At 47.4% G+C, this 27,500-nt stretch overlaps 1 protein-coding gene across 2 annotated transcripts in view; it reads left to right on the top strand.

The window, feature by feature from the left end:
• The window catches only part of gnao1a (guanine nucleotide binding protein (G protein), alpha activating activity polypeptide O, a), a gene marked incomplete at its 3' end in the record, with an annotated part of 102,032 nt that overhangs the window by 24,353 nt on the left and 50,179 nt on the right, over nucleotides 1–27,500 (top strand). For both annotated transcript variants that reach the window (XM_080842325.1, XM_080842326.1), the window contains exon 3: nucleotides 344–485. In XM_080842325.1, coding sequence (XP_080698451.1) covers nucleotides 344–485 — 142 coding nt within the window. The remainder of the gene's footprint in view (nucleotides 1–343; nucleotides 486–27,500) is intronic.

Raw genomic sequence — 27,500 nt, 5'->3', positions numbered from 1 at the left:
AAGGGAACAAACTGTTTCGGATTGTGTGTTTTCTGGGTTGTTTTTATGAATATCCTCTATTGTGACTCAAATGTAGACCTCTCATTATTTCAGTAACCCGTGTAACCCATACCACGATTCCCCTGTGTCTGTCAGCGATTGCAGAGTTGAGTGTGTCCCCGTTGTGTCCATATACAGCAACATGATATGGCATGTTACTACGTACGTGGATGATACAGTGTGTGGGATTGTGTAATGTGTAGTATTTTAGTTTTTGATCGGGGCATTTAGAGAATGTGTGTTTGAGTGTGTATCTGTGTGCGTGATTCTAACGTGTGCTCCCTCCTCCTGTGCGTTCTCGCAGGATTATCCACGAGGATGGTTTCTCTGGAGACGACGTGAAGCAGTACAAGCCCGTGGTCTACAGTAACACCATCCAGTCCCTGGCCGCCATCGTCCGTGCCATGGACACCCTGGGTCTGGAGTACGGGGACAAGGAGCGCAAAGTAAGTCAGACCCCACCAGTCCTCCACACACACACACACACACACACACACACACACACACACACACACACACACACTCTTCAGCAGGAACACCCAGTCCATAAGGACCAGACGTGGATCACATCTCCCTCTCCTCTCCACTCACTGCCCACACACCAGCACTTCTTTTTCTTTCTATGTCGTTTTCTATTTCTTCTTCAAAAAAAAAAAAAAAAAGCTATATTTATTGTTACACCAGGTTTTATTGCTCTTAGCTTGACTGTTCTCTCCCTTGTACGTCGCTTTGGACAAAAGCGTCTGCTAAATGACTAAATGTAAATGTAAATGTAAGAGACGAAGTCCGAATATGAACATGGAAACATGAAAACATGGATAGTCACCTCACTATGATCTCAATTTAGAGGAAGCACACAAACAATGGGGAGAGATGAAATATGGCTGGCCACTGTAGCCTGGTCTTAGTATACTCTCTAGCCTCCATCACAGAGAGACGGATACAGCGCTCAGGAGGATGACACATGAGTAGTCACTATAAGCCTTAGTGCCTAACTTCCCCCCTCCTCTGTCACAGAGAATCAGGCCAGTAGGGAACACAGATGCTATCAAACTGGCATACTGTTACTGTGCTAAACCAGCTGTATTGCTTTAGTAGTGCTTATTGTTGTAAGGTAAAACAAGCAGCTCTTACTCATAGTGCCTGCTGGCTGATTCACTATTTAGCCAAGCTAAAGTGAACACTAAAAGTGATGATTCACTATTTGTAGTTCTTTGAAATACTATACTCTGCAGTCACTATAATTCAATGAAATAGCTACGTTTGCCCTGTGCTAATCAATGTAGGTCAGATCTGACTCATGAAAAGATGCTGTTGGACACTGAAACACACTTATTGAGAGCTACAGAAGAGTAATATCTATTTTATCTTCAGAATGATTGTGTATATTAGGTGGAAATTGATGAGAAATAAACTCAACATGACGAATATAGCTTAAGATTAGATTAAGGTGTGAATGAGACCTCGGTTTTATTTGAGAAATCAGGTCATCCTAGCTCTGACATCAGTGATATAATCTGTTGAGGTCACGTCTTTGATTCATCTTCAACTGAAATCCATCTTCACCTCTGTCTTATCCTTTCCCTCCTCAATTAATCATCCTGAATAATTATCTAGCCGCAGCACAGTAGCTTCTGTTAGCTGTCAGTGCTGCTTTTAGGTGCAGTCTGACTCGTAAAGCTAAAGACTAAAGACTAATTCATCCCATATAATCCTTCAAATGTCTGCAGAATGTTTTGTTTGTTAGATTGTAGTTTATATATTGTATAATGTGAGTGTGATTTATGATGACGTAATTTATGCTGATGCACAAGACTCTCAAGTTAATAATGATTTTGGTTAAGATTACGACAACTGATCATTTTTCATGATGATAATGAGAACGATGACGGTGAGAATAAGAATGATGATGTTGATGATGATGTTAATGATGACGATGAGAAGAATGATGACGTTGATGATGATGTTAATGACGACGTTGATGATGATGTTAATGATGACGATGAGAATGATGACGTTGATGATGATGTTAATGATGACGTTGAAGATGATGTTAATGACGACGTTGATGATGATGATGATGACTGTTAGAAAAATGATGATGATGACGATGGTGATGACGGCAATGATGTTGATGACGTTCTTGAGAAAAGTGGAGATGCTTGTTCTGGACTTCTCTTAATCCAGACTAGTCTGGTTATATTTGCATACCATTCAGGCTACACAAATACGCTCTTACACACACACACACACACACACACACACACACACACACACACACACACACACACACACACACACACACACACAGATATAGACTCCCAAAGGTTAAACATGTGAGAGAGGTGACAGCTCATGGCCAGCGATGATGATGACAGTCTCCAGCAGACAGAGGTGAGCGCCGGTCACACCATCTCCGCGACACCCAGTAATTACACTCAGAGAAGTCGTCACTCCATGTGAGGTCATTTCACTCACCCTGGCCAGAAGTTCTTGGTTACTTCAATCAGTGCGGGGGAACGGAGTGTGCAGCCGTCTGAAGTATCTGAAATAATCCCACTGATATTGATTGGGGTACTGGATGTCTTGGATGGGCTAAAAGAGGAGGAGTCTTGATATCCAGATTAGATATCCTCACAGGAAGCAGACCTGCTTCATCTATGACAGACAAGAACAGAGGAGAAGATGATAGCAGACTGGGCGTGTCTCGGTGTGTGTGTGTGTGTGTGTGTGTGTGTGTTTGTGTGTGTGTGTGTGTGTGTGTGTGTGTGTGTGTGTGTGTGTGTGGGTGTGTGTGTGTGTGTGTGTGTGTGTGTGTGTGTGTGTGTGTGTGTGTGTGTGTGTGTGTGTGTGTGTGTGTGTGTGTGTGTGTGTGGTGTGTGTGTGTGTGTGTGTGTGTGTGTGTGTGTGTGTGTGTGTGTGTGTGTGTGTGTGTGTGTGTGTGTGTGTGAGTGTGTGCGCGCAAGTGGCAATCTCAGTGTATGGGTGTGTGCATTCATGTGTATTGGTTGGACTTGGGCTAAATCACAGGCTAAGGATGTGTGCACAGCTGCACGTCACCTGGACTGTGTGTAAGTGTGTGTGTGTGTGTGTGTGTGCGTGTGTGTGTCTCTGTATGCTGAGCGTATTTGTGTTCATCCTTGAGTGTGTGTGTGAATGTACATGTTTGTGTGTAGTTGCTCCTCGAGGCTAGTGTGGGTGTGTGTGTGTGTGTGTGTGTATTAGTCTCTGTATGCTGAGTGTATAAGTGTTCATCCATGCGTGTGTGTGTGTGAACATGCATGCGTGTGTGTAGTTGTTCCTCCTGGCTAGTGTGTGTGTGTGTGTGCTGTATTTTCAGACAGGGCTGTGCTGGTGTGAGCAGGCTGTGTGTGTGTGTGTGTGTGTGTGTGTGTGTGTGTGTGTGTGTGTGTGTGTGTGTGTGTGTGTGTGTGTGTGTGTGTGTGTGTGTGTGTGTGTGTGTGTGTGTGTGTGTGTGTGTGTGTGTGTGTGTGTGTGTGTGTGCTGTGTTTTCAGGCAGGGCTGTGCTGGTGTGAGCAGGCTGTACAGGCCAGCTGGCTCACACCTCTTTACCTCGAGGTGTGAAGCTTTTATTGGAACGTTTCTTTAAGCCATGCAGCGTCTGTGGATCGCTCTCTCTCTCTCTCTCTCTCTCTCTCTCTCTCTCTCTCTCTCTCTCTCTCTTTCTGTCTTTCAGCCATGCAGCGTCTGTGGATTGCTCTCTCTCTCTCTCTCTCTCTCTCTCTCTCTCTCTCTCTTTCTGTCTTTTAACGTTTCTTTCAGCCATGCAGCATCTGTGGATCTCTCTCTCTCTCTCTCTCTCTCTCTCTCTCTCTCTCTATCTATCATTCTGTCTTTTTCCAATTCAAAAAGTGCTTCATTACCATAATATATTACAGTATTGCTGAAGTGCAAGTTAAAGGAAGTAAAAGGGTGCATACAATACCACAATTAAGTATAAAAGTATAAAACAATAGTTACAGTAATACAAATAGACAAATATCAATCGGTATAAAAACAGTATTTATAATGAATCATACTGTATGTATTGATAACAGCAAGACTTGATTACAAGAGTTCTTAGCGGTTGTTCCTCACTTCATGACAGGAAGTGGCGTAGCGAGGAGGCGTTTCTCCCTCTCCCCCAAGAGATATGGGAGCCTCCCCTCCTCACTTATGTTTGTCCGTACATCTGAATACTTTGCACATTCCGTGTGAAAAATGTAGCTGTGTCTTCTCTGCTCCCTGCTCACAGTGGGAGCTTAGTCTGCCTTCTGTTAGTAGAATGTAGAATGGTTATCTAGCCTACATTTCCCATAAAACCTAGGTGTGATTAGTTTGTGTGTTCTGAGACGAGGAGGAAGTGGAGTGGTGTTGAAATTAATGAAGGGTGATCTTTTTAACCCTTCAGCAAGGAGTTGTCTCCTTAGCACTCAACTTCCACACGAATGACTCTGTTGACTGTCAGACAATTCCAGAGTTTGTAGTGCATGATGGGTAATGTAGTTTCAATTTAATAAAACTACATATGGAATCATGCAAAATATTACCACGTATAACTTTATCTTCAGATGACTTCTTTCATCTACAAAAGCAGTTTATTAGCCACATGATTTTATTCAAATGCCAGGTTGTCACCTTCTTTTTTTTCATATACCGTACACCCCAAAGAAATGTCAAGAAGGTATGGCGTAATGAAAAAATACATACCACCAACGCCTACTCTCTCTCTTTTTCTTTCATCTCTTCCATTAGTTTAACCTTGCCCTCTCCTCTATTTTCATTAGCCCACCCTTTGAGCTCGTATTTGACGTGTTTTCAAATCTTTCCTCTCTCTCACACACACACACACACACACACACACACACACTAACACACATGCACAAACACACACACACACACACACAGGCACACATCCTTTCAACCTCCTCCTCTTCATATCTGTCACTGTCGTTGCCTCTCACTCTATCTCTATCACTGTATCTGAACCAGTCCTGTTGCCATAGTGATCTTGTGTTTTTTTTTACCTCTCTCCCAACAAATTCCACAGGTCTATGTCCAAGGGCGACATCAGTGGAGGGGCATAAAGAGACAAGGAAACGTCTGTGTGTGTGTGTGTGTGTGTGTGTGTGTGTGTGTGTGTGTGTGTGTGTGTGTCTGTGTGTGTGTGTGCGTGTGTGTTAGTGTGTGTGTGTGTGTGTGTGTGTGTGTGTGTGTGTGTGTGTGTGTGTGTGTGAGTGTGTGTGTGTGTGTGTGTGTGTGTGTCTGTGTGTGTGTGTGTGTGTGTGTGTGTGTGTGTGTCTGTGTGTCTGTGTGTGTGTGTGCGTGTGTGTGTGTGTGTGTGTGTGTGTGTGCGAGAGACCATGGGGCAATACAGGGTAGTAGTCTCTCTGACATGTGACTGCATGGGAGCCATGTAAACACTATGTATCACCCAGAGCAAGCCCCCTGACACACACATTATAAATATGCCCCCTGACACACACATTATAAATGTACACCCTTCAGGCTTCCGTGTAGTTAGTGTGTGTTCTTTCAGTCACTGGCCTCATTTTTGTTAGTAATTACCAAGAACAAAAATAGCTGAGGGTTCTCCTCATAGGAGAGTGACTTATGAGATAAGTGAGTTATGTCTTCCATCTGGAATGAAAGATTGATTTGGGAGCCACTCCACTCTCTGCTGCCCTGTGTAAAAGCTGAAGTCCCAGCATGCATTGCTCTTCTCTCTGACCTCATCAGAGTGCCGCCTTTCATCCCCACACCTGCTCAGCTGCAAAGGGCTTATCTCAGAGAGCACACACACGCACACACACACACGAACACGCACACACACCCTGTCAGAGCGGAACATGGCAGCAAAGCAAAATGAAGCACAGGTTCTGATCAGAATATCGGATCGCGTCTCTGAGTTTGCATGCAAAGGTGTGAGGTTGCTATTCACCGCTATGCCTCGCATTCCAGTTCAACCAATTTACATCCAAGCCTTTGTGCTTGGATCTAGTGGTTTCCGTGCCGACACCTGTGTCGTGTGGCCTGTTTTGCATATTCCGAAGCCCAGCCTGCCATTATGATGTCAGGTGATGTCCTGTTTCAGATGGAGGGAGGGGCTGATTATTTCAACATGGCTCTTGGGGGCCACGTGCCAGCTCCTTGGCACCGCTCACCACCCAGATGGGCCACCGTGCCATCCGCTCTAGTGCCACTGCTGCATGGCACCAACCGAACCCAGCCCACCCTACGCCTGACCGTCCCACACCCGTCACTGTGGATCCAGACAGGATGCTGCACGCATGCTAATGTATGCCACAGTCGCCCAAAAATAGACCTGCAAAATTGGATTAGAACAGCGGGAGAGTGTTGGGGGAAAAGAGCTGTTTTATTTATTTATAGTTATTTATTTATTTACCTTTGTCTGTGCCTGGCTTCTCCCTGACTGGGGAGTGTGTGGGTGCGTGTGTGTGTGTGTGTTGGGAGGGGGGGGGGGGTTGGGTGAATGAGTGTGCAGACTTGAGGATTGTGAGTAATCCCTGCAGATTTGTTGACTCCCTGGCCAAGCACAGCTATTGCGCACACAGGTCCATCCGTATGTCAGGGGGAGCAGATGTGATGCCACAGCACACGCCCCTCCGGTGTCGGAGGCTTTCTTTTGGGGTCGGATGGGAGTGATGGAGCTGTTATGCCTGCATACGTCAAGGCTGTTGGTGCTAAAGGCCCTTTTTCCAAAATCACTGCAGAATTTTGTTACACTGTTGACATCATCTGTGTGTGTGTCTCTCTCTGTTTTTCTTTGTGTGTGTGTGTGTGTGTGTGTGTGTGTCTCTCTGTGTGTGTATGTAACTAGAGAGAATGCCTGCCTGGTTGATGGGTGTTGTTGAAAAACAGCACTGAGGCAGTACTGGGAGATACAAAGACACAAGAGTAGTCCCAACCTCTTGACTGAGATGGCCAGTGTGTGTGTGTGTGTGTGTTTGTACCATCTGTTGAGGGTGGAAGAGGTTGTTATGACAACAGTGCACCGAGTGTCCTCAATTGTGTTTTTTTTTTGTGGCTGTGAGGAGAATAGGAGAGGATAGGAGTGGATTCTGTTTGCTTTCCCCCAAACCCAGATCCCCCCTTTCATGCTCCCAATCCCAGCAGCTCCATTTGAGATGCAGACGGGGGTTGGGGAGAGATGTGTGGAGCGGCTGGAGTATTCCCAGGTGTCTCTCTGCAACACCGCCACTGCCGCCGCCAACGCTCCCACTCCCACTCCCTCTCCCACTGCTGCTGGCGCTGACGCTCTCCAAAATCCTCATTAGGGAGGTGAGAAAAGAGAGACATGGATGGTGGAACAAAAGAACAAGCCGTCTCACCCCATCCACAGCTACAGAGTGATAGAGAGAAAGAGAGAGAGAGAGAGAGGAAGAGAGAGAGAGAGAGGAGGATTGAGAGGCGGGAAAGAAAAAATAGTCAAACACACAAACAAATATAGTCTATACTATACAAGTATACAGAGAGAGATAGATAGATAGAGAGAGAGAGAGAGAGAGAGAGAGAGAGAGAGAGAGAGAGAGAGAGAGGAGGATTGAGAGGCGGGAAAGAAAAAATAGTCAAACACACAAACAAATATAGTCTTTACTATACAAGTATACAGAGAGAGAGAGCGAGGAGGAGAGAGAGAGGAAGTGAGAAGGGGGGAGAGAGAGGCTTCTTAAGTAAAGGAGGATTTGAACAGGGTTGACATTAAGGCAAATGACAGTGGGATCTTGCAGGAAGTGTGTTAAGGACACAGACTGTGTTAAGGGAACGGAGTGTGTTGGGCCAGGGTATGTGTTTAGGACACGGAGTAGAAATGTGATGAAACCGTACGTTGCCTTTGCTGTTGTGTTGCTTTTAAGGCTTGCCTAGATAACAGGTTGATGACAGATGATTTCACACTAGAAATGGTGACCAAATACTGTGTGAAATTAAGACAGTGTGTAGTGTGTGTTTGTGTGTGTGTTTGTGTGTTTGTGTGTGTTTGTGTGTGTGTGTGTTTCTGCATGCACTGTCAGAGTTACTGAAAGGTGTGCATGGGATCCAGGTCTATTCTGACAGGCAAACGAAGGTCATTTCATCGGTGTGTGAGTGTGTGTGTGTGTGTGTGTGTATGTGCGTGTGTGTGTGTGTGTTGGGGAGATCTCTCCCCCGAGCCCCACACTGTATCTCATAGTGTTTTGTCTCTTCTGTCACACCTTATCAGGCTCAAGCGCTCTCTCTCTGTGAGCCATGATGTCCGCACTCATAACCCCTCCTCCCCCCTGAGTCTTTTTCTCACTCTACCCAGAATCCGGAACGTTCCGCGGAGTCCGTTACCTACCTGGCCCAGTAACCTTTCCTCTGTCTAGCACCTCTGATCACAAGGGAATGTTCCGGCATTCTTCCGGCATGTTCTCCTCTTTCCAGGCAGAGTCCATCAAGTATCTGCTGCCGATGTTGCTACCAAACCTGCTCAAAAAAGGTTGGCCTAAAGGTCACAATAATTGCCAGCCAATAAATCGATGGCCAGAGAAGCCATTTGGCCGCGTTTGAACCCCCGTGGCGGTTTCGCTCAGCTGATTGCAGTGACATTATCAATAACTCAAGTCACTGAGTGCCTCAGGTAGCATTTACATACATCACACATAAGAGATACATTAGATGGCGGGGAAATATTTGGACCGTAGCATAGCAACAGTCAAGTTCTGTCCCTAATTATGGAAAGGGTTTTAATTTGATGACCTTTGGTGAACTACACCTACATCCCTCAGCAGTGACACTGCACACAGGGGAATTAGGGAAAGTTATGCCGGAATATGTCAAGGATATTGGTGTTTCCACCCCTTTTTTTCCCAAATCACTGCAGAATTTCCTTACACTGTTGACATCAGTCTCTGTGTGTGTGTGTGTGTGTGTGTGTGTGTGTGTGTGTGTGTGTGTGTGTGTGTGTGTGTGTGTGTGTGTATGTGACTAGAGAGGATGCCAGCCTGGCTAACAGGTGTTGTTGAAAAACAGCACTGAGGCAGTGCCTTAAGAGATCCAAACACACAAGAGGAGTCATAACCTCTCCACTGAGATGGTTGTCATCCCAAGAGTGTGTGTATGTGTGTGTGCAAGGTGTGTGTGTTTGTACCAGCTGTTAAGGGTGGAAGAGGTTGTTATGACAACAGGGTGCGAGTGTCCTCAATTGTTTTTTTGGTGGGTGGTGGCTGTGAGGAGAACAGAAGAGAAGTGGATTTAGTTTGATTTCCCCAAACTTATCCAAAAAGGTTGACCTCAAGGTCACGTTAATAGCCAGTCAATAAATGAATGGGGGAAAAAAAGCTATTCAGCTGCATCTAAACACCTGTTGTGGTTCGTTCTCTCGACAGCTGATCAAAAGTGACGTAATCAATAAAAGTCACAGAGTACTCCAGGTCACATTTACATTCGTCACAAAAAACAGACACCTGGGCTGGAGGGGCAACATTTGGACAGTAGCATAGCAACAGTCAAGCTTCTGATTTCAGCGCCCTAATTATGGGAAGTGTTTTAATTTGGCCACATCCGGTAAACTGTACAAGCATCTCACAGTAGCGACAAAGCAATAAGTAAAATCAGTTCACACTAGGAAAGGCCCATAGGACTCAGAGATAAAATGAATCTTCTAAATATGTCTAATTTAATTCAGCTTGGTTCACATGTTTTGGTAAAACGAGTGTTTTTATGACATTTACCGCAGCATGTCCATAGCTTTGGGTGCATTCCTTGCCCTCAGATACCCTATTATGGTATGCCAAGATAGCCACAGCCACTGATTGCCTTTTTATGCACTTTTAGTATCTTGTTGTTAAAATGGTCAGATGATCTTCGACAAAAAAGGAACAAATATGCCCTATGCATGTTTTCTTCAGAGAATATAATCTCTCGTTGTAAAGCCAGGCTGTATGAGCGTTAGGCCTTGACCAACTTAAACGAGTTTGGAGGGAGTAACTCCTTTTGGTGGTAACACCCATCCAGTCTACTGCCATCCAGAGGCCGCAGTGTCACAGCTGTAGAATATGTAACGTTCAGAGCAGATTTACTAATGTGAGCGTCCAACCGGAAGACCTGCCCAACAGTTAGATCGGCCACACCGGCGTGGTCTCACCGCAAAAAAGACTGGATACGAGCAAGAGACTGCATCGGCAACAGAAAATCAATGTACTTTGATCAGGGATTCCCAATATTCTCCCTAAGAGCTTTATCCAGTTGGCCCAAACTGCCTGATGATGAGGGACGGAAAGGACTGGCTCTGGAAATGATCCAGGATCGATCTAGGATGAGTCCACACCAGCTTACTGGCATGTCTGACCCATTGATCCAGGACCGATCTAGGATGAGTCCATATCTGACCCAGCTCAGCTGTCGTGCGGAGCCACTTACTGATGAGTCCTTGCAATCAATGGTGTGTAGGACAGCCCTTTTTTTTCGGAGAATTACCACACGCCTCTCACAGCAGATTAAAATGTCAACTCAATGCGATTTACGCCCGTGGTAATTAATATTCTTTCATGTCAAATCTCCGGGGCGACACCACAGCGCATCGGCTCATTGCGTCCCTGTTTAGGACACGGCGCTTTACTCGTGCTCACTCCCAGAGTCATGCCCAGGAATACAAACTTCAAAGTATTTTCATTCATTGAAATGCTCTGTGCAGATATACCCATATGCTGATAGGCGCATTGTGTTACCTCCTGGTATGAAAGGCGCCGTATAAATAAACTATGATTGATTTGATTTGATTTGATTTGATTTGATTTGATTTGATTTAATATCTGTCCACTGTGACTGTCCTCACAACATCTTGTGTTGTAGTGTGTATAACATGGCCTCTACAGTAGAAGGGAGTGGTAGATAGTGTAGATTCATGGGTGGCATTTGTCATTTAAAGGAGCCATGGACATTATTAATTATTAATCTTAATTTATCTTTATTTCCCATCCACTGCATTAGGTAGATGGTTCATCTATAGGTCAAGTAGGGGGGTCTATTTCTATTTCTGTTCAGATGTCGAAGAAATGTATCTGCTGTTTGTCTGGAAGAAATTAAGAAAATTACAGTGCACTTAAAATACAGACCCCTTCACATGTTGTTATGTCGCAGCCTTGTGCTAAAATTGTTTGAATTAATTTCCCCAGCATCAATGAATACTCAAATCCCCTATTTGAATCTGCTTGAGAGAATCTGCAGAGAAGAATGGCAGAAAATCCCCAAATCCTGGTGGCATACCCAAGAAGACTCAAGGCTGTAATCAGTGCCAAGGGTTGTTCAACTAAATATAGTAAATGGTCTGAATGCTTCCATCAATGTGATATTTCAGTTTTTCCATTTAAGTAAATTTGCACACCAAAAATAGAAAAAAATATAAATTCTTAATGCACTGTATATGGCCTCATTTATAGGTAAAAAATAACGTATCATTGTGTACCATGACCTTTGTCATGTACCAATCAAAACGAATTGACTGTTGCCAAATTTACAGCCAGGCTAAATTTCTAGTTAGCATTCATCAGTGGCGACGGCCCTATTGCCAGTGATTGACAAGCAAGTCTGCTGTGTTTTGACTAGTTAGCTCGCTAGTTTATGACTCAGTGCTGCTGATTGAATGTATTAAACTTGAGCAGCTCCACAGAGCGGTGTGCACAGGTGGACCTGTCCAACACTTTGCGAAAGTGCGAAATAATGAAATCTCATGGGTTTCATTATGATAACCGAAAAGCTATATTTAAGTTTCTCTCTCTTCTCTCTCTCCCTCTCTCTTTTCTCTTACCTTCTTCTGTCTCCCTCTCTTTTCTCTCGCTCTTCTTTCTCTATCCCTCTCTCCCTCGCCATCTCTCTCTTCTCTCTCTATCCCTCTCTATCTCTATCTCCTCTCTCTCTTTCTCTCTCATTCACTTTCTCTCTGTAGCTCAGTAGCTCCACACATACAGTCATATACCCCTTTTCTCTCAGACACGCTCCACACTTTGCTCTTACGGGTGTTGTCCGTTTTTCGAATCTCAGTGTCTGCTGTATCTCACTGCTGATTGTAGTTACCCCTCCGTTGAGGTACCAAGTAGTGCTGACAGGGACCATAGGGTGGAGCTAGACAAACCGCTGAATATTGATTGGATGTTGAAGCCGATTTTCAGCACGAGATAATCACTGTCAGTGTCCAGCTTTGGGTCGTGAGAGCGAGTGACGAGAGGCGATGAAGCAGCAGGTCTCCCTCTGGCCTCCCCTTCCTGCGGCCGCTCTGGACTGCGGTAGATTACAGTTCTAGTCTGCAGCCGACCCTTGGACCCATCTGGGCCGGCTCCATCCCCAGACCCGGCTGCGGCTGTCTGCCGTGGCGTGAGGGAGTCACTGAAGGCCAGAAATAAAGAGACCGGGGAGACAGGCAGCACCTTGGCCAGATGGTCTCCCACAGTCTGCTGGCGAACTATCCACTCCTCACACACACACAAGCTCACACAAGCTCACACACACACACATGCTAACCATTCACTAGAGCAGAAACGTCACATCTGTGTGTGTGTGTGTGAGTTGTGTGTGTGCAGGGGAGATGACACTTGCTGAATATCCTGAGAGAAAGAGAAATACCAAATGGGAGGAATACAGAGAGAAATAAAGCGAGAGAAAAGAGAGAGAGAAAGAAAGAGGGGGGAGGGCAAAGAGAGAATGAGACTGCAGATGTGTGTTTTCTGGAGTAACCGTCATATTCCCTCTAGTGCCCCCCCCCCCCCCCCATCCTTGCTTAGACTTGCCATCGCCAGGCAACCATCTCTGCAGGCTCACACAGAGACAGAGTAGCAACCAATCATCACGCGGCTTATAATTCCCCCCAACTCTCCTGGGTTAATGTCCATCCTTTGTGATGATAATAACACAGGTTGCAGTCTGGTAAAGGTTACGCTCACTTCATTTCGAGGAGATTGGAGCGCAGTGCTGAGGGACATGGCCGCAAAAAAAAGTACATTATTATTAGAATTAAGTCCTTTTTTTTGAGTGCATCTTTATTTTTTTATGCCCTTTGGGTCTTGACGTGTGCTCTGCCGCTACCTGCCGCTGAGTGATGGAGGTCTGTCTCCAGACTTTCAATCTGAGCCACGCATACCTCGTTTCCACCGACATGGTGCCGGTGCCGGGCCGGTGCCCAATCTGGCACCAGTTCTGCATGTTTCCACCAAAATTGCGCTGGTGCTGGTGCTGAAAATCCGACACCGGTACGGCCTCGGTGGAAACGAGGTAACAGAGGCTCTAAGGACCCACACATGCCACAGGCAAACACATGCAGCAGCACTTCATACTGAGGCTAATCATGCAGTGATGGAGTGAGTTTGATCATCTAGTTTAGGGCCTGTGTGGCTGTCCGTGGCAGAGACGGCATTTGAGATTTGGATCCTGATGAAGCCACATGTGGAACAATTGTCTCAGTGACGCCGTAAGATGAGGATTTCTGAGGCTGTTATTTGTTCTTAAAATGCAGCCCAGTGAAGCTGCCTGTAATTCAATTTAACCTGTATAGAATCAAGACAGATGGTGTGCCTCAGAGTGTCTGTTCTGATGCAGTGGACAATGGAGACATCAGGGACTTGTCTAGTTGTGGCTAGGGAACAGGTGGATGAGGACTGCTACAATGTCCCCCCCTCTTAACCTTGTCAGTTGTAAGTTGTTTTATGTGCTTAAGTAGAGCAACTTTGTGTCAAAGTTCTCTCTATATTTTTCTTTCCCTGTCTCTCTCTATTTCTATCCATCTCTCTCTCTCTCTCTGTTTTTCTTTCTCTCGCTCTCTCTCTCTGTTTCTCTCCATCTCTCTCTCTCTCTCCTCATCCTCATCCTCCCTTACCCACCCCCCCTCTTCATCCCTAGCCAGCGTTGTCTCCCAAACTATGTGGATTTCTTGGATTCAATTAAAAGGAAACAAGATGTTCCCGTGGAGCTTAGAATTGGCACTGACAGCACAGAGAAATGGAGAAAAAAGCAGAGAAAAATGCCCCCCAAAACTGCCTCTGCCACGTTAAAGTCCCACGCACTAGGGTGGCTCTGGGTATTTGCACACACTCTCACAGGGTAATCAGATAGGCTAGTTTGTGCTGGTCATTTCCTGTGCAAAATGTCTCTCATTTTTGCTCTTTGTGCACTCACAGTAGAGGGGGATCATCTGCCTATCTGCAGCTTCAGGAGAGCAGGGCCATCATGTGATGGTGGGGGAGGGGAGAGAGAGAGAGAGAGAGAGAGAGAGAGAGAGAGGTTTAGAACATGGACGAGTGGCTCTCCATTGTGCAGCTTGTGGTGAGCTTGGTCTTGCAAAAGAAGGCGCAGTGTTTGCTAAGGTTTCCCCCCCCCTCGGGCAGTGATTAAGATGGGCAGGAAACAGCTCCATGAGCCTGGGCCTGGGAAGACGTGCTGTGCGTGCAGACCAGAGAAAGGAAGAAGATGGATGGATCGTTGAGGGGTTCAAATGGATACAGCTGTTGGCCATAACCACAGATTTAAACCTCCCCGATATAAGAGTGACACTCTACAGGATGGCTCTGGCTGTCCTCTGGCCAGGATCTGCCCCTTGATCTGTAGCCAACTGGCCCATGTGCTCTCCTGTGGTCGAGCACTCTATTTTGTAGAACATCCTGATGTTTATAAAAGCAGGGAGTATGCTGCTTGACATGCCACCCAAAACCCTCGACAGCAGAACCCCACCCCCCACCCCCACATCACATCACAGAGCGGAATATGCCCGATTTGGTCGCCATGACAGCACAGCATTTTTTTTCCCCCCTTCTTAAAATCCGACCTCATTGAGAAAAATCCCTGTGCAGTCATCCTTTAAGAGCGTCCGCCCCAGGCCCCCACGGTTGATTTGAAAAGGCTCTAACTTGTTTTTTAAGGATTTTTATGGGGCCTTTGTTGTTTCCTGTGCCAAGAATCTTGAGCTCTCTGCATCATATGATCTCGAGGTGGAAAAGGAGAGGGGGGGGGGGGGGGGGGGGGGGGGAAGCACAGCCTTTGGACGACCGGGGCCCTCAGCCCTGTCCCACCATGTTTATCAAGACGAGGCTGACGCCGGCCAGATTAACCAGAGTTCAGCAGAGGGAGAGAGACACAGAGAGAAACAGGGAAGACAGAGAGAGAGAGAGTGACAGAGAGAGAGAGAGAGAGAGAGAGAGAGAGAGAGAGAGAGAGAGAGAGTGACAGAGGGGAGAGAGTCAAAAACATGGCATGAAGAGTGAAAGGGAGAACATCGGAAAAAGTAGAAAGAAACATAGAAAGACAGAGGGAGGGGGAGAGGGAGGGAGAGAGAGACGGAGAGAGGGAGAGCACGGAGATGGGAAGGACCCATGTGAAGGTGTTCTCCTGCTTTGTGGGCACAGGGGTGTGGAGGGGCGGAGATGTGGGGGTGTGGAGGTGTGGCCGTCTACTGTAAGAATAACTATGACTCTGATGAGATGGAACAGCATGGCAGGGATTACGGGTCTCGCACAGAATGGAAAATATAAGGGCTTTTCTTTCGCACGCAAACCCCACCATCATGACTTTCAAAAATAAACTCATAGAAATCTCACCACCCTCAACGCAACCTGGAAAGATGGCTGTCAGTGGGAGGACACTATTTATACAGATGGCATATAGCTACATTGCTCAAATGACATATATTAAATTACTCTGTATTTGATACTGGGGCCTCTTTGAGTTCAATACCACAGTTCCACCACAACTGTCTTTCTGGTAGACATTGATATGCGTCCTTTTAGCGTCTTTTAACATAATATAAATGTGATATTATTTATTATTTACATAATATAAATGTATTATTATTATTATTATTATTATATGTTTGTCAGCATTGGGCTGTCCATTATGTCAGTGATGAGTCACCCTCAAAAGTTAGCCGTTCCAGATGCTGTGGAGGACTTTGAATGTCCCAGGGTGCCTTACTCCCTTGCACAGCGTCTGTTGGAGCTGAATGTGTCGTGGTTGTGATGTGTGCGGCTGTAGGTGGGCTTCAGCAGATGGTGACGGCTGCCTGGGCTCTGTGCTGCGTCTGTGTGTGTGTGTGTGTGTGTGTGTGTGTGTGTGTGTGTGTGTGTGTGTGTGTGTGTTTATTCCGCTCGTCAATCCAGAGATCCAGAGGGTGCGGCGGTCGTCGGAGTTCTCCTTTTAAGGGCGGGCACCCACCCTGACAGTAGCTCCTGAACTCGCCAACGCAATAAATCATTTGAATCCCTCCCACACACTCTTAGTACACACATATGGATGCTCTCATGCAGTCATAGACATACACACACAAACACACACACACACATACACACACACATTCACACACACATGCACACAAAAACCTACACATACATGCACACACACAAACACACAAACACACACAGTGCTCCTCAACTCCTTTCCATCTCTCTACTGCACCATGTACCTGTACCCAGTGAGAGAGAGAAAGTGAAAGTGAAAGAGAGAGAAAGAGAGGGGGGGGGGGGGTTGTCGTAGGAGGGCTCTGTTTGAGTTTATCTCATGCAGAAACAGGCACTGGCACATCGTAGGTGTTTTTAATCAAGATTCGAGCCAGGAGTGCGTCACCGATCAGAGCAACTGCAGAAATTACTCTTTGCGTCGACGGTCATTAGATGAACCTCGCCCCCTAGAAATGATAACAAACAGCTTCGTATCAGTGGAGACCCCTGCGAGAGGAGGGGCGAGGGCTTCCGGCAGGTGGTGCAGAGATGAGGGGGCGGAGGAATGAGCTCCTCCTGACACGGCATCACCTGATGGAGACAGTGATTATACTACGGAGTTTTTAGAGTGTTCCGGAGTTTCCCAGATGACAGATGGGGCTGGAGGAGTAGAACACTGCGGAGGAGGAGGATGCCTAGGTGCCTAGGGAACGCTCCTAGCTACCGCTGCTCAGCACTCAGAAGGATGCCCTGCTGCAGCTGATGATGATATAACCGTAACGTGTCTCTAAAGCACAACTGGTAGCGCAAGGTGCTAACATCACCCAGGGTCATGGGTTTGATGCCCTGGGAGCATGCTTTGGATGATAGCATTCGCTAAGCGCCCAACAGGAACCTGTCCCAGCTAACACTGCTCAGCTGAGGATGATCACCATGGCATTGACTGGAGATGTTGTTCAATGTCCATTATCACCTTATTCTTCCTCTCCCTGACTCCCTACCCTCCTCTCTCTCCCATCCCTCCTCTCTCTTCCTCCCTCTCTCTCTTCCTCCCTCTCTCTCCTCCTCTTTTCTCCTGTGGAGTGGGGAGGTCAGTGGGCAGCAGTGTGGTGTGTGTGTGTGTGTGTGTGTGAGTGTGTGTGTGTGAGTGTGGTGTGCTGAACTGGACCAATGTTGCCAGAGAGCAGCTGAGCATCCATGGCTTCTTCTTCCTACACGCACACACACACACACACACACACACTCACACACACACACACACACACACACACACACACACACACACACACACATCAATGGCTTCTTCTTCCTCCTCTGTCTGAGCACAGAGCACAGGGCCGTCTCCATGGGGAGCTCTGTGCTTCACTCTCACAAGAGAGAGGGTGTGAGAGAGGTGAAAAGAGAGAGTGAAAGAGAGAGGGACTGGTGGAAAAAGAGAGGTAGGGAAGAAGTGGGGAATTCTTCCTCTTTCTCTTCATCTCTCTCTCTCTCTCTCTCCTTCTCCCTTCCACAGTAGGTGCCCACATGTCTTAGGGAACAGTACCAGGCCCGGCCGCCCCTTAAGCTGATTAGAGAAAACTGACCTGACACTCCACTGATACGGGACCTTTATGCTACTGTGGGGGAAAAAAATCACCTAGGAGAGAGAGATAGAGAGAAATAGAGATGGAGAGAGAGAGAGAGAGAGGGGAGAAAAGAGTTTTTAATATTTTGTAGAAACAGACAGGTGAGAGGAGCATGTGAGAAACAGATGTGAAGATGTAGGACAGGGGGGAAAAAAATGAAGAGATGAAAAATGAAAAAAAAGGAAAAGATCATTTCTCTGACACACTGGGATGTGCATGAAAGGACGAGGAGAAAAATAGACAGAGATGGAGAGATGATGATGATGAAGAGAGAAGGAGAGAGAGATGAAGAGAAAGAGGAAGGGAGGGTGTAAGTAGGAGCTAAAAATAAGGCGCAGCACTGGGAAGGAGATGGAGCACTGTGAGCCTGTGGACTCTGAGCTCTGAGGTTCCTGAAACATGTAGAGAGAGAGAGAGAGAGAGAGAGGGAGAGTGTGCGTGTGTGTGCGTTTGTAGAGAGAGTGACAGGATGTGTGTGTGTGTGTGTGTGTGTGTGTGTGTATGTGTGTGTGTGTGTGTGTGTGTGTGTATGTGTGTTTGTAGAGAGAGAGACATAGTGTGTGTGTGTGTGTGTGTTTGTAAAGAGAGAGACAGAGTGTGTGTGTGTGTGTGTGTGTGTGTGTGTGTGTGTGTGTGTGTGTGTGTGTTCATGATTGCGAATGGCTGTGTTTTCTTGTGTCTTCCTCCCCTCATCAGAGGCTAGCGAGTGAAATCAGAGTGAAAAGAGAAAGAGACAAATCCTCCCACTCTGCATAAATAATGCATGGTCCTGCAGCCAACTCGCGTGTTCCAAATATAAAACCAGCGTGTCATTAATGAGCTTAAAGCCCAGCCTTCAATTAGCCAGACCCGAAGATAAACCCAGTGTAGTTCAAATATGGAAACCTCTGTCAGGAGTTACACAGGACATGTTTTCATGTGTGAATGCTCAGAGACATTTGGCAAGATGGCAGAGGAAGCGATAAAGGAAAGAGACAGAGAGAGAGAGAGAGAGACAGAGAGACAGAGAGAGAGAATGTGAGGGGAAGAGAGAGAGAGAAGGTGAGAGTGAGAAAGAGAGAGAGAGAGAAGAGAAATGTGGGAAGAGAGAATGAGAGAGGTAAGATAGCGGACCGTAGGGAAAAGGGGCGAGAGGTGTAATGTAATGTAAGAGAATGGGGGGATAGAGAAAAGAAGTGAAAACTAGGCATGGGACTCAAAACAGGAGCGAGAAAGAATGAGACGGATTGAGACAGAAACAGGAGAAAGAGGAGTAGGACCAAGGCGGGCATCATCTTTTGGCAGCGTCTGAAAGAGACTGAATGAGACGGGGGAAGATGGAATAGAGGAAGTCACTGTGTCTGTGAGTGAGTGTGTGTATCTGTGAGTGAGTGAGTGTGTGTATCTGCGAGTGTGTGTGTGTATCTGCAAATGTGTGTGTGTGTGTGTGTGTGTGTGTGTGTGTGTCTGGGAGAGTCCAGAGTAGTACTCTTCCCCATACTGTAACCCCCCCCCCTGGGGGAGGTGGGGGGAATCGTGCTGCACAGAGACAAGCTTTTTGGCTCGCCTTCCTCAGTTGCCCTAGATTTTACTGCGTGACGCTCGCATTCACGACAACCCCAGTTCTCAACGCCCACCACCCAAACACACGCACACACACACACACACACGCACGCGCACGCGCACGCACACGCACACGCACACGCACACGCGCACGCACACACACACACACACACACACACACACACACACACACACACACACACACACACACACACACACACACACATACACACACACCACCCCACCCCATATTACCTTGCTTTCCTCTTGTCCCGCTTCAGCTGCCTGAGGAAGAAGATTTTACTTGTAGCTCTAAATAATCCAGAGTGCCTGGATGTATAATTAATGGTGCCAGCTCAAATAGAACACCCAGGGGTGTTAGGGGTAGTTTGCGATTGGCACTGGAGGAGGTGAAAAGGTTAGAGGGACATGGGCAAACCCGGTGCCCGCCTACTCAGCCCTGGCATCACCCTGTGTCTGCTGCTGCTACCCAGCGGGATTGGTTGGTGTGGCGCTGATCGTTGATGTGGTTGGTGCGACTGGTGGTGTGGTTGGTGGGACAGCAGAGCGCCAACATGGGTGACGTAACTGCTGTGTACGGGGGGTGGTACAGTGACAAACAAGGAGAGACAGAGAGTGTGTGTGTGTGTGTGTGTGTGTTTAGGCACATGTCAGTCAGTGTTTTAAGAGTACCAGTGTGTGCACAATATGCTTGGTTTCGTATGATACACGGTCGATACACACATGCTCTCTCTCTCACACACACGCCGCACAAAGAGGCACACACACCTAGCAGCCCCATCTGAGAGTAACTTCCTCCCTTCCTTTTCTCCCTGACAACAGAGTCAAGGAGGAAGTTACTGGGGAATGGATGGTGTGTCTACATGTGCGCCTCTGTGTGTGGGTGTGTGTGTGTGTGTGTGTGTGTGTGCCCACAAATTACGCCTGGCTGCCATCCTCCCCACTGTGACAGGCCCATGGAATATTGATGTGTGTGAACACCCCTGGGTGTTCTATTTGAGCTGGCACCATTAATTATACATCCAGGCACTCTGGATTATTTAGAGCTACAAGTAAAATCTTCTTCCTCAGGCAGCTGAAGCGGGACAAGAGGAAAGCAAGGTAATATGGGGTGGGGTGGTGTGTGTGTATGTGTGTGTGTGTGTGTGTGTGTGTGTGTGTGTGTGTGTGTGTGTGTGTGTGTGTGTGTGTGTGTGTGTGGACGATTTCAGAGCAACTTCATAATTAAAAGGCCTCATAGTCAAAGAAAAAAAGCATGGTGAATGTTAGGCTAAGATGTCCTGCAGATACAAGAGCACTCTCTCTGTCTCTCTGTCTCTCTCTCTCTCTCTTTCTCTCTCTCTCTCTCTCTCATGCTCTCTTTCTCTCCCCACACACACACACACACTCTCTCCTCTCAGTCCAGTAAAGAGAGCTCATACACTTAAAGAAATAGCCAATGCCTACAGAATACTGATTGATGGGTGAGTGTCCTTGCCAGAGAAGCACATCCAGCCAAAGCTATCCAATCAGGCTTTAGCAGAACGACCGTGTCTGTTACTTCCCTAGCCTCATGCTGCTCTGGTCGGTTTAGAGAGTCGGAGCTTGTCAGAGTTAGAGACTGATTTGTGCAATTATATAAGCCCTCATTATTCCACCCTGAGCCAGAGACACGCCCCCAGTTCAAAGGGTCTATTTGGAGAATCCTCCCCTCCTGCTGTGTGGAGATGGTTGAGCTCTCTCCTTCCCCCACCTCAGCCTTGCCTTTGTCAGCTAGCGCAGCTCAGCGGGCCGTACCACTTCAGTGAGGGGGGGGGGGGGGGGGGGGGGGGGGGGGGGAATATACCGTGGCTGTCAGGAGGAGCTCTGAGTGACTGCTGCTGCCCAGTAATCCTGCTAAAGTTATTTAATTCCCCCTGACACAGAATCAGTCAGTCGGTCAGTCCAACACACACACATAGGCTGGAGAAGTTGAAGGGGGAAACTTCTGGACCTCGGCATTCCACTTCTGCTCCTCCTGTGTGTGTGTGTGTGTGTGTGTGTGTGTGTGTGTGTGTGTGTGTGTGTGTGTGTGTGTGTGTGTGTGTGTGTGTGTGTGTGTGTGTGTGTGTGTGTGTGTGTGTGTATGTGCGTTCCACTTCTGCTCCTCTGTCCTGTCTTCTGAAGCCCTTCAAGTGCACCACACGTTTGTGGTTCAGGCAGAAATAAATAATTAAAATATTCAATTCAAATATTAGTTCTCAGTCAGATTCTTAAATGGAAACATGTGTGGGTTCTGCCCTAAGGCAAACTCCCATGAGCCTCTGGGGTAAAGGTGAATACACTTCCTGTATGGGACATCACACCCAGGGCTGTTCCATTCACCTCTAACCTCTTAGAGAGGAGGCTTTTGCTACTGGGTATTTTTAGTTGCAGAAAACAGAATCTTAATACCAGTGTTTTGACAGGAACTATTTTAATCCAGGTTCTATGTGAATATGAGAATCAGAATCCTGTTTGCGTGCAATCAGTTAAAGCTGATGTATGTTGTGGCTGTTGTGGCGTATGTGTCTGATATGTAAGTAGTGTGGTAGTGTATGATTGAGTATGTATGTGTGTGCTAGTTGTGTGAATGTACCATTAAGTGTGTGTGTCTGTGTGTGTGTGGAAGTGTTTGTGTGTGTATCTATGTGTGTCTGTGTGTGTCTGTATGTGTGTGTGTGTGTGTGTGTATGTGTGTGTGTGTGTGTGTGTGTGTGTGTGTGTGTGTGTGTGTGTGTGTGTGTGTGTGTGTGTGTGTGTGTGTGTGTGTGTGTGTGTGTGTGTCAGTGAGTGCGTGTCTGTGTTTGTGGGTCTGTTTGAGTGTGTGTGTGTGTGTGTGTGTGTGTGTGTGTGGGTCTGTTTGAGTGTGTGTGTTTGTGTGTGTGTGTGTGTGTGGGTCTGATTGAGTGTGTTTGTGTGTGTGTGTGTGTGTGTGTCGAGAGACGTTGATTCAGCAGGGGTGTAATGGTCCTTGGTGTTGCGCTGTTGCACTGTAGGCAATGAGCAGTCTGACTCAGGGCTTTTCAGACTTATCCTTCCTCTCTGGTGTTCCGGTAGCCAGCGAGACGTGCCAAGCCTGGCCCGGGCGTGGGCCAGTTGCGGCCCAGACGCGTCACGCAAGCGTGCCCACCGATATATCTTCCCCTCCCTCCCTCCCTCCCTCCCTCCCTCCCCTACTCTAGGCCGCTCTTGCAGGGGGATTTATAGTCCTGGCTCTGGGGCCCTGGCACCTGCCACAGGCATAAAGCAGACAGAAGAGGGCAGATTGGATCTGTCCAAGACAGACAGACCAAGTCTGAGCAATGCAGTCAGAATACAGACAACTTTTGAGATGAGAGATTTCACAGAACCATAAGCATGTTACTGTATGGACATGTATTTCTGTTTAGTGTACTGTAAACCAATCCTTATAGACATAGAAGTGTAGGCATCCGTGAGAGAGAGAAAGAGAGTGTGAGTGTGTGTGTGTGTGTGTGTGTGTGTGTGTGTGTGTGTGTGTGTGTGTGTGTGTGTGTGTGTGTGTGTGTGTGTGTGTGTGTGTGTGTGTGTGTGTGTAGGCTCTCTCTCTCCCCTGCTGTCTCACTGGGCGTCTTCCTCTGTGTGTAATTACCTACTGGGCTTCAATAATTCAGGCAGCAGCGGAGGAATACCCTGTGTGGCCGGGTGTGTGTGTGTGTGTGTGTGTGTGTGTGTGTGTGTGTGTGTGTGTGTGTGTGTGTGTGGCCGGGGTTGGGGTAGGTGGGGTGGAGGTTCATGAGTGGCGCTGGCATTTAGCTCCTGATCAATACCCACCATGTGCCCCCACACTGCCTGCCGCTGCTAATTGAAGGTTAAGAGATAACAGCAGCATGACGCTGTGCCTGAAGAGAAAGAGCGGACAACATTCGCATCTAATCTTCTCTCTCTCTTTCTCTCTCTCTCTGTCTCTCTCTCTCTCTGTCTTTCTCTCCGTCTGTCTGTCTGTTTCTCCATCTCTCTCTCTCTCTTTCTGTCTGTGTTTTGCCATCTCTCTCTCTCTCTCCTGTCTATTTCTCCATCTCTCTCTGTCTCTCTCTCTGACACTTTCCCTCTCTGTCTGGCTCTCCATCTCTCTCTCTCTCGCTCTCTCTCACTGTCTGTTTCTCCCTCTCCTTCTCTTTCGAACTGTGTTTCTCCCTCCCCTTCTCTTTCTATTTGTGTTTCTCCATCTCTATCTTACTTGCACTCATCTGTCTCACCTTCCCTAAGTCCTATCTCTGTTCCGATCAGTAGTATGCTACTCATCAACGAGCTTCTCGTCACTCGTAGAAATGAGACACATGTAAGCTAGAGACTGCGTCATTTAAACCGCCTTTGGACGAGTTAGAGAAGGGAGACAGAATGAGGAAGACTGTGATGACGTTTTTACAAACAACTCCATTGTCATTATCAACTGCATCATCATCATCAGCATCACCAGAAAGCCGCCACAACCATAATTATGCCGCTAATAGCATGAGCAAGAGTTTTAGTTATGTAACTAGCAATAACAGTGATAATGGATGACGTGTAGTTACCACCCTTTGGTAATTACAATAACGCGTGGCTGTGATGTTGAAGCTGATGCAAAACAGGCAATTAATGGGCAGGAATGCGCAGATGACTGATGAGGCAATGCAGTCGCGTTATTGATGCGATTGGTATTGTTAAAACATCAGTCTCCGTCACCATTTCTCTCCCTGTTGAGGGGTTTCCATGGTGCTAGTCACACTCTGAAGAACAGTACTCCTCTGTCGTCTCCCACTCATTTATTTCTCAAAAATGGGGATGGGGAAGAGAGGGGGGGAGGGGGGGTGGAAGGGAGAGAGGGGAGGGGGGGGGGGGGGATGGGAGGGGAATCTGTTGGTGTGAGAACCTCTTTTTTTTTTTTTTTACAAATTTCTGACTAAAAAATTAGGGAACAAAAGGCAGTAAGAAATTAAAAAAGAGGGAGACCGAGAGAAAGAAAGAGGAAGGGAATTTGCTGGTGTGATTTTTCCGGGAGGTGGCTGGCAACGATGTTAGTTTTCAACACATTTTCATTGAGCCGCCTAAATCCAATCTGGCTGCATTTGCTGGCGTGCAGTAATTCAGATTTCAGGTCAGTGGTATTTAAAGAGAAGTAAATAATATGTGTCCTGAAGCAGCAGCAGTAGCAGGAGGAGGAGAGGGAAGATGGCTTTGGTTTCAACTGAACCAAGGCAGATGGAGTCTGTCAGATGGAATACCTCCTCCTCCTTAAGCAGAGGAGACAATCCGTCACATTTGTCTTCTCCGCTCGCCGTTTGTTTTGACGACACCACATGAAATTCTGCCTTCCTCTGAGACAACAGTTTCGCTCTGAAGCAATACAGTTAAATTATAGTACATTTCAGGGGATGGGGGGATAGAGAGGGAGCAGGTCTGTCAGGCCCTGAGAGAGAGAGAGAAAGAGAGAGAGAGAGAGAACATAACAGCCGTGTTTCCCCTGCCCCTCCCCACACTGACATGGCCCACCTACCCACTCCCTCTCTGTGTCAATACTCCCTCGCAAACCCACACACACACAGACACACACACACACTCTGCTAAGGACAGCGGGGAATACACACACACACACACGCATGGAAATTGCCTGTGTAAATATGATCAGCAGGGCTTTGCTTCTGTTGTCTGATTCATGGGTTGGTTTTATGGACGACAGGCTGCCATCGAACCAGGTCTTTAGCATGGCGCTTTGACACAATGCAGACACTTATCAAACCATGTCCCTGTAAGCATCACACAAATCACCAAATCACAAAACAGGTTGTGTGTGTGTGTGTGTGTGTGAGTGTGTGTGTGTGTGTGTGTACTAGTTGTGTTAGAGGTAGGAATGCTTTTATTGCAAGATCTTCACAACGAAGCCTGGCATTCAGAGTCAGACCTAGACAGTGGTCCCACAGTGACGAGCTGAGTGGGTTGGATGTGTGTGTGTGTGTGTGTGTGTGTGTGTCTGTGTGTGTGTGTGTGTGTGTGTGTGTGTGTGTGTTTGTGTGTGTGTGTGTGTGTGTGTGTGTGTGTGTGCATGTGTGTGTGTGTGTGTGTGTGTGTGTGTGTGTGTGTGTGTGTGTGTGTGTGTGTGCATGTGTGTGTGTGTGTGCATGTGTGTGTGTGTGTGTGTGTGAGTACTAGTTGTGTGTTAGACAGTGGTCCCACAGTGCTGAGCTGAGTGGGTTGGATGGGTGGGTGTGGTGGATGTGGATGGAGCACGGGGGAGGAGGCGGCTCCTGCAGATCCAGGGGTGGAGGCTGCCGCTCTGAATTATTAACTCAATAAAAAGCTGCATCTGTCTACCGATGAATTATTTACTCCTAAAATGGGGCTCTCTCAGGAGACGAGCGGGTGAGCGAGCGAGCGAACGAACAGGACTGGGACGGGGACGGAGAGAGAGAGGGGGGCGGGGGTTCCAGAGGGATCAGCTCCACATACGTCACCTCGCACGGTTCTGTTTTTGGCCCAGATTCACCGGTCCTCCGTGCCCAGAGCAGGCCACAGCGACTACTCCTCTCCTCCCCCTCTCTCTCACTCTTCCACCGTTAGCGTTCTTATACCATTCTCCAAGCTGTCACACCAGCATGGTAGATATTATTAGCAGTATTAGATAAGATTCTTTGAGCCGCCCTGACAGCACAGGGGTGTTGCTACATTTAGACGTTCTTTGCGGAATGTCGGCATTGCAGTGCCTTCTGTTCTGGAATGTAGCTTTGCATTGTTCAATCATACATAATTCAGCTCTCTCCACACATTTTGAAAATAGGGCGCTTGACATTCATTTGACTGTCTAACTGGGCTTCATCACGGGACTTATCACTGGGCAGGGATTGTCACTGTATAACCTAAGCAGTCTCACACAGATAGCATCTAGCACAGAGCTCTACAGTTGTATCTGAAGCACTGTCGCAAAGTTGGATATGCTAGCACAGCATATGCTAGCACTGAGATGGATCTCTAGTGCCATGTCTTGTGATACTGTCATAACATCTCTCACACACAGACACACACAGACACACACAAACACACACAGACACACACACACACACACACACACACACACACACACACACACACACACACACACACACTCACACTGACTCACACTGACTCTCACTGGTTTGCAGCAGCTGATAGGGCTGAGCTCTCCACAACCCTGCAGTAATGGAGGGAGCAGAGCAGAGCTGCAGTTAAGACACGGGACAGGAAGCAGACTCCTCTCACAGCAGCCCTGCTAACACCTCAGAACAGCATTCCTCACAAGTCTTTCATGACAGTGTGTGTATGTGTGTGTGTGCGTGCGAGAAGAGTGAGACAGCAATTAATCGAAGATCTTTTTCTCAAACAAATTGCTAATGGTGAATAGATGAGGTGTGTGTGTGTGTGTGTGTGTGTGTGTGTGTGTGGTATGGAGTGGGGTGATCTGCTCCCTGGTCCCCCCTCATTCCTGCCCTAATGAGCAGGCTCCTGTGTGTAGCTGTGTTCTTTGTGTAGCGGTGCTCCTAAGTGCCGTGCTATTGATTATATGGGAGAATGGGGGGATGGGAGGAAGAGAGGAGGAGAGTGGAGAGGAGAGGCCAGAGCCGCTGTGAGATGACATAAGACGACGGCCCCAACGTGTCTGGACTCTAAATGGACTGTTCTCGCTCTGTAATCTCTGCCACCCCACCCCCCCCCTCCTCCTCTCTCTTCTCATTTTGTCTTTCTCATTTTCTTTCACGCTCCGCCTTGCCAGCTATCTCTTTCTCTCTCTCTATCTCTCTCTCTCTCTCTCTGTCTCTCTCTGTCTCCCTCCCTCCCCTTTCTCTCTCACTCTCTCTATTTGTCTCTGCTCCTCCCTGCTCTTTCCTGTTCATCACCTCTGGCTTCCACTCTTGCTCTTTCTCACCCTCTCATTCTCCAGCACTCACACTTTCTCTCTCTCTCTCTCTCTCTCTGGATCACACGTTAACACATAGACACATGCTCACAGATTCATTCTCACTCTTCTCCCTCTCTCTCTCTATCTGTCTTTCACCCTCCCTTTCCTTGCTTTCTCTATCTCCCTCTCTGCTGCTTGCTTTCTCTGTCTTCCATGTTCTCATTTCCC

The sequence above is a fragment of the Sprattus sprattus genome (genome assembly GCF_963457725.1).
Source record: "Sprattus sprattus genome assembly, chromosome: 7".
Taxonomy (NCBI): domain Eukaryota; kingdom Metazoa; phylum Chordata; class Actinopteri; order Clupeiformes; family Clupeidae; genus Sprattus; species Sprattus sprattus.
The sequence above is the reverse complement of the archived record's forward strand: the minus strand, read 5'-3'. Positions and strand labels throughout refer to the sequence as shown.